The following is a 7,500-nucleotide window of genomic DNA, read 5'->3' on the forward strand; positions in this document are numbered from 1 at the left end:
CAGAGCAGACTAGTATGCAAGACTGACTTCCTTCTTGATAGTCTACTGGTCCAGACAAGTGAACACAACAAGTCCCTTGGAGATTCCCAAGGTTTGGAAATATCTGTCAATAACAGTAGAAAGTACATGTCAGTAATTGCTATGCTAGCTAGCTACATGATTACATGATACAGTACAATGTCTCTTTGTTGACTTACTTGCTTCATGCAGAGACCCTTGATAGAGGACTCCTATGATGCACAGCGTAGTAAGCAGGACTCTAAATTACGGCAACACCAGCCAACTGGCCAAATGCTGCTGAAATCTCAGTTTTGGCTCGTAGGAAAGACCAACTGACCAACTGTCCCATTAGTGAATGTGCTTGGCTAGTAAGATTTAAAATCTACTAGCCATTTGGCTGGTGTTGCGAACATAATACTATAGGGCCCTGGTACACAGTAAATGTTGCAGTGTTAATTCAACACTTAAAGAGTTCATTTAAGTCCAAATGATGTCAAATCAACTCTCTAAGTGTTAAATGAACACTGCGGAATTTACTGTGTAGTGAGCCAGATTAGTTACGGCTGCAAGGCTTTTGATTGGTGTGTGTTTGTATGTTCTCTAATAATTTATATGCAGAGGGCATGACCTTTTAACAGAGTATTTATAGTGTCGAGTAAAAGATGATCATTGCAGTATGCTGTGGTGTTGGTCTCTAGCAAAGGCCCTCTGTTGGCCTTCTCCCTTATAGATACAACCAGGGCGAATGTGATAAGAGATTCTATTTAGGTGTGTGTGTGTGTGTGTGTGTGTGTGTGTGTGTGTGTGTGTGTGTGTGTGTGTGTGTGTGTGTGTGTGTGTGTGTGTGTGTGTGTGTGTTTTTCCCATAGATGGGTATTTTTAACACATTTCTCAATTAGAGGCATTGTCTCTCCGTCACATGCAGCGAAGTCTCATGGGGTTTAACTCCGCTAAGGAGGAGCAAAGGGATCACACAGACACACTCACACACACACGCACAGATACAATTTAAAACCTCTCAGTTACTCCTACAAAATCGACATCAAATGTTACATTTTTAAAATTATATTCTCCACCAGTGCTCTGACTGATTTATACTGACACACCTCCATGCCTGTGATGTGTGTTGTGTTGTGTTGTGTGCTTCCTACTGTGCTATAAGCATACAAATGAAGTGTATGTTGTGTGACCCAGGTCACTGAGGTCAGAGAGGTTAGAGCGGATCCCCTGCAGTGACTTGTCTTCAGTCTTCTCTCTATCCCTCCCTCTCTCTATCCCCCCTCCTTTTCTTTTCGTCTAATCTCCAATCTGGTCCTCCTTTGCCATTTCTTATTTTCTTGTGCTTTTTGCCACACATTAATGATTATAAGTTCCCTCGTATGAAAAAAACTCTAGTTGTTCCAACTCTGTTTCAAATTTGAAAGCCCTTCTCAGGGCAGAAAATGATTTCATGTCTTTTTTTTTTTCAAATTACTTTTTTTTTTGAATTTGCTGCTCTCTTCTATTTGTATTTTCTGTATCACCCGTTTCCCTCCCTCTCCTCTGTAAGTATTTGTGGAAATTCGTGGGAAATGTGAAAAGTGAATTTGTGAATGGGCAGCAAGAATTCTGGAAATAAACTTTTAAAAATATTACACAGTTCACCTTTTAAAGAGAATGGAACTAAGGTCTGTCTACTTTTGTTTTGTATGACTTTTGTCTCTCTCCTGCTCGCTGTAGATTGTCGCGGGCCAGACAGAATGCACCAAAGGGGACTATGGGGACGCGACGACTGTCAACGCGGTCCCCAGCCCCCCGAGCACAGAGCCACAAACACCCATGGGGGCCGACAAGGAGGCAATCTACAGGTACAAACACTACACACACGAATTGTGTACCTGGTGGAAGGCACCCATGAAACCTTTCACGTAGCGAACACTCAATTGTCAATTGTCACTGATTTTGGAGAAGTGCACATGGAGCTTGTCGGCATGACTCAGCTCAGCTGTCTTGAAGTCTCTGCTAATTCTGTAAGAGGGTGAACATTTTGCACATCCGAGGAAATGGTGCAGGAGAAAGGCAGATTGAAGGTTTAGAATGAGGAGTCGGCACACTTAAAATCCTTTTTCCCTTGATTTAAAAAAAATTCTGCCATGGAATAATAAAAAATCAAGGAAAAAAGGATTTTAGGTGAGTGTGTAGACTCACCACTCTAAAGCTCACTTTAAAACTACACAAAATTGCTTGTGTCAATTATAGCCTCACAGCCTCATCGTCCACCGCACACTCAAAACACATAATGCTTTTTCATTTACCATAAACTTTCATAGCTTGCATACAATAATGAGGTGCATAAATGCACAACCTCATTATTTTCTTGTGTTCTTGTCTTCAAGTAATGTTGCATGAAGTTGCAACATGTGCTAAATTACATACAGTATAAACATGATGAAGAATGTGGATCGATTGCATGAGTGCACACATGTATAAAAAAGTTGGAAAAAACCCCAGCATATCCTCCATTCTCCCCTCATTCATAAAAAAGATTTATGTCTGTATTTTATTATTTAATAGCAATGGTGTGTGTGTGTGTGTGTGCGCGCGCGCGCGTGTGTCCGTGTATCCTAGGCATCCACTGTTCCCCTTGCTGGCGTTGCTCTTTGAGAAGTGTGAGCAGTCCACCCAGAGTTCGGACTGCGTGACGTCGGCCAGCTTCGATGTGGACATTGAGAACTTTGTGCGCGGCCAGGAGAAGGAGGGGAAGGCCTTCTTCAGCGAAGACCCAGAACTGGACAGCCTGGTGAGACCCTAACACAGTACATGCAACCTTCTTATAGTAGGTAAAGAAGCCTCACTCTGCAGCCATCTCGCCAACGCCTTTGGGGAGGGCTGCACAATATGGAGATATGCGTATCGCGAAAATGACGTAATTAGCGCAAACAAGTAAAACATTTCTGTGGCGTCCAATCACTTACTGAATGTCAACAAATGTTCAAGAAGCCCGCCATGACCAAAGCCATGCCCCCCACACAGGCCGACAAATTTGTGACAAGAAAAACACTCTGCCATATTTCTAAATATCGTTGTGGAGGTATTGCATGCTGTTATGGAGTATCGGGGTTTTTTTTTTAGCTGCCCTACCTTTGGGGAGCTATTTCGATTAGAAAGTCCTGAACCTCTGAACATGAATGTGGGAACGCGAGTTTAGAAAAGTTGATTAAACTAGATTGTTTAATTGTGTCTTGTGGGTTATTTTGACACTGCGCAGGTGCAGTGCTTCCATAGCGACCCAAGAGCAACAGTGGAACTCAAAGCTGCAAGATGATTGGAACACTGTTTGAACTGTTTGGCATAATGACTGGCTGTTGGATATTTGCACACACCTCTCTTAAATTCTTAGTTGCTGTCCCATAAACATAGTAGTGTGTGTGTGTGTGTGTTGGGGGGGGGGGGGGGGGATTAGCCACTTTTGGATTGGTACCAACAGCGGTGGCCACCACTGCGACGTATATAAAATGCTGCTCGTGTAGTGTAGTGTAGTGTAGTGTAGTGTAGTGTAGTGTAGTGGGTATGACCTCTAAGCCTTAAGAACTGCTGCACTGCGGCTGCATCTGCCTGGGCGGGCATATGGGTGATTACACACACACTCGTCCCTGGAAGACACCTCAACATCATCTGCACACACACACACACACCCTGCGCAGTCACATGCTTTATTAGAGTAGAGTGGTGTGCGCTGACTGGGCCATTTATTTCAGCTACAGATGACTTGCAGAAAAGATCCCCTGTACGTAGAAATCCACAATGTGGTTCAGAAACACTTCAGTAAAGGCGCTGTAGGCTAGGTGCTGTGATTTCACACATACACGATCAACATTGTAGTGTTAATATTGTTTAAGAAAGTTTAATATTGGCCTTTTTGTGCGTGTTGTCCGTTCGATGGTGAAGGTCATGCAGGTGTTTCGGTTCCGCATACACACACACACACACACACACACACACACACGCACGCACGCACACACACACACGCACACACACGCACGCACGCACACACACACACAAGTGAGTGACCTGTGGACCTAAGGACTTCTGCGGCAGTAACATCGTCTGTAAATCTGTGTCTCTCTCTCTGTCTCTCTCTCTCTCTCTCTCTCTCTGTCTCTCTCTCTCTCTCTCTCTCTCTCTCTCTCTCTCTCTCTCTCTCTCTCTCTCTCTCTCTCTCTCTCTCTCTCTTTCTTTCTTTCTTTCTTTCTTTCTTTCTTTCTCTCTCTCTCTCTCTCTCTCTACATTAGATGGTGAAGGCGATCCAGGTGTTGCGTATCCACCTGCTGGAGCTGGAGAAGGTGAGTGACCTGTGTAAGGACTTCTGCAGCCGCTACATCGCCTGCCTCAAGACCAAGATGAACAGCGAGACGCTGCTCAGCGGAGAACCGGGAAGCCCTTATTCACCCGTACCCACACAGGTAACTAGGCGTGTACACACGCACGCACACACACACACACACACTGCTGAGCGTAGAGCCTCACACTCACCCGTGCCCACACAGGTAACTAGCACACATGCACATGCACACATCTTAATTTCCTCATCAATAGTGTATTCTCTTTGCTGTGCACACACAGATCACCTTGCTCACCTTTTTTCCCCAAACGCCAGTTACGCTCGAATACAACTACTCTCCAGCTCAGAATAGCGTAGTTGCTAACTAAGTTAGCGATTTATTTGGTTGCATTGCAGTTTCCCATTGGCAACCTACTAAGTTGTTAACTTAGTTAGCAACGACGCTGTCGAGAAACGCACCCCAGAATAGTGACCTTTACCTTTTGACCTTTTGGCCAATGACCTGAATCCACTTTGCATGAGGCGTGATGTGATCCCCACCAGGCTCCTCCTCCTCCCCCTCTCAATGCAAAACCCTCTTTAGGACGATGCCTACTGGACCGCAGCCATGGCCTGCTTAGACCCATTTAGCAAGACGCATCGCACAACCTTTAAAAAGACACCCAAGTCTGGACATGGCCTAGTTTAGTGTTCAAGAAGAAGGAAAAATCATGAAGACCGCCTGAGGTGGAAACGTTATGTTTAATAAATCGGTGAGCAGTGTGCTGATTTTTCCTTCTTCTTTTACGCGTCTTTGTTTGATCCAGCACCTGTTTTACTGGATGTGTGTGCATCCCTCACACTACTTCTAGTTTACTGTTTCTCAACGTGGGTGGTACAGTCCTCCCCAGGGGGCGTTTGGGAGCACTGGGGGAGGGGGGCGTTGACAAGGACAAAATTGAGAGGGGACGGTGCTTAGTTGTCCTTGAGGGCAGCAGTCCATTTGAAAAAAAAAAAATAGTAAGGGGGTGTTGTCGGGATTATGATCATACCTGCAAACTTGTCACCTTTCGGCAAAATTCGCCGTTTTCATCTCAAAATAGGTCACTTACGTGAATCGTGTAGATCCGAAGAGTTTTTTTTTTTTCTTGGTCTGTCTCTGCCTGCCGTTTCCATTGGCCGGCAACTGTGTTGGGGGAAGCATTGACCAATCAGCGCGCTAATTCAAAATGCTAGTTAGCGGCAAAACTTTCCGAGGCACCAGTCGGAGTGAACAGCTGATGAAACGGTGGTCGCGAAACACACGTATCCCCCCTGTCATTATCTTCTACCTTGGTACTGTCGCTTTGCTTTTACAAATGACCGCTGTCCAAATCACCGTTTCAAAGGTAAATGGAATTTGAGCAGGGTTTGGGAATTGTGAATCGTTTCATTAGCTAAGCCCGTCCACTTGTGAAAATAAATAGCCCAATGGTAGAAGGTCTGCGGTCCTAACATGGATGTTTCGCTTTATTTGAATTGACGGCAATATCTTGAAACGGTATTAAAAACTTCAGAGTGAGAAAATGTGTTAGAATGACGGTAGGCAGGGCCTGACTGCGCTATAAATTGGCAGATTAGCAGAGAACTAAATTTGGTTCCCTTATGTCAGATCATTTAACCGTGAATAGCGAGAGGCCCACTACACACTCGATGAAACCTTCATAAACGTCAGAGGAATGCATAGCAATGGCTATTTGTCATGCCCCCGCATATTTTGCAACGTGTGCGATCATGATTTTAATGTTAGCCACCAAGGACATACTATTAATAATCTAATAAATATCCTATTTACCTAGATGACATCTGTCTTTATCTTTTTCTACAATCTAATGCTTCTTCATAGTACAACACCATTTTATTGGGGAAATGCTGAAATTCGACTATCATTCAGTCATAAATTCTCTAAAATGCCTTGGTTCTATTTTATATAGCTAATTATATTATTGGCCTAGATTTCCCTATTACCCTCTTTAGCCAAAAACAGCAAACACTTTCATTTCATATTCAAATGCAGTGGGGCTCAAAGTTAAGACAACCTAAGTGACCATGTGCTCCCTCCTTTTGGCTGGTAAATAGGACAACTTAAATTTTGACAGGTGGTGAGTGCAGAGGCGCTTCTTGTCACTAGGCTAGATAGGCAGCCGCTTGGGGCCCCCAACCTAGATGGTAAATAACAGCTAAGAATTTTCGCTTGGGGTCCCAGCTTAACCTAGAATTGCCTCTGGGTGAGTGTATGTTTGGCTTGTAAGACATATATTGGCTGGTGAAGAATACAATTAATTCAGAAGTCTGATTTCTAGTGTAGGCCTAGTAAATAAAATATCGTCTTTTTCCCTGTTTTTTGGGGGGGGGTTCGCCGCGCCGCGATGCCGCGATTAGTTTGTCACCTTTTTCAACCCTCCTGAGTTTGCAGGTATGTATGATGAGGTGAAGGGGCGTTGGGATGCTTAGGATGAGGTCCAGGGTGCTTTAAAAAAAAAAAAAAAAAGGTTGAGAACCACTGTCCTAGTTGGAGCTACCGAACAGAGCTGTTTAAAAAGGCAAGGGGAACGTGCCAGCTCTGAGAAGGACCTGGGAGCAGATGGGGAGAGGGAAGTATTTTCACCTAATATCACTTAAGAGCCTGGGCCTCTTATTTTGGGTACCTGTTAAAGTGCCTGACTAAGACTATGTTTATATGGTGGTGATCAAAACAGCAGACGTCTTCAGATTTCTCTCCCACTCTCTTCCTGTCACCATCTCACACCGTCCTGTCAATGAAGGCATACAAAAGCCCATAAAAATGTTTTTTTAAGAAAAGAAATGGAGATGATGTTGAATGACTATAATCTGTTTTGTTGTCGTCACCAGACGTCGAGTTCCCTGACGGGCACCCTGAGCCCCCAGGGCATCATGGTCCCCGCCTCGGCCCTGCAGCAAGGCAACGTGACCGTGACCACCGTCAACCCCGCACAAGTGGTCGCAGGTATGTCTTCATGGCATACGGCCCCCTCAGGTACTGCTGCTGGCGGACACATACAGTGTCATACACACACCTTGCAAACAAGCATGCCAGAGACTCGCATAGCAGCGCACGAACACACACACACACACACACACACACACACACACCTTGCAAACAAGCATGCCAGAGACAAACACGTGTACGTGCATGCCTT

General features: G+C 44.7%; 1 protein-coding gene across 5 annotated transcripts in view; it reads left to right on the forward strand.

The window, feature by feature from the left end:
• Positions 1 to 7,500, forward strand: part of LOC134459825 (homeobox protein PKNOX1-like) — a 15,947-nt gene that overhangs the window by 2,678 nt on the left and 5,769 nt on the right. For 4 of the 5 annotated variants that reach the window (XM_063212275.1, XM_063212274.1, XM_063212276.1 and 1 more), the window contains 4 exons: positions 1,720 to 1,847; positions 2,608 to 2,779; positions 4,272 to 4,442; positions 7,193 to 7,337. In XM_063212275.1, the coding sequence (XP_063068345.1) occupies positions 1,720 to 1,847; positions 2,608 to 2,779; positions 4,272 to 4,442; positions 7,193 to 7,337 (616 nt within the window). The remainder of the gene's footprint in view (positions 1 to 1,719; positions 1,848 to 2,607; positions 2,780 to 4,271; positions 4,443 to 7,192; positions 7,338 to 7,500) is intronic. The other variant, XM_063212278.1, reaches the window with a different exon arrangement.

This window comes from Engraulis encrasicolus, chromosome 12, assembly GCF_034702125.1.
Source record: "Engraulis encrasicolus isolate BLACKSEA-1 chromosome 12, IST_EnEncr_1.0, whole genome shotgun sequence".
NCBI lineage: Eukaryota > Metazoa > Chordata > Actinopteri > Clupeiformes > Engraulidae > Engraulis > Engraulis encrasicolus.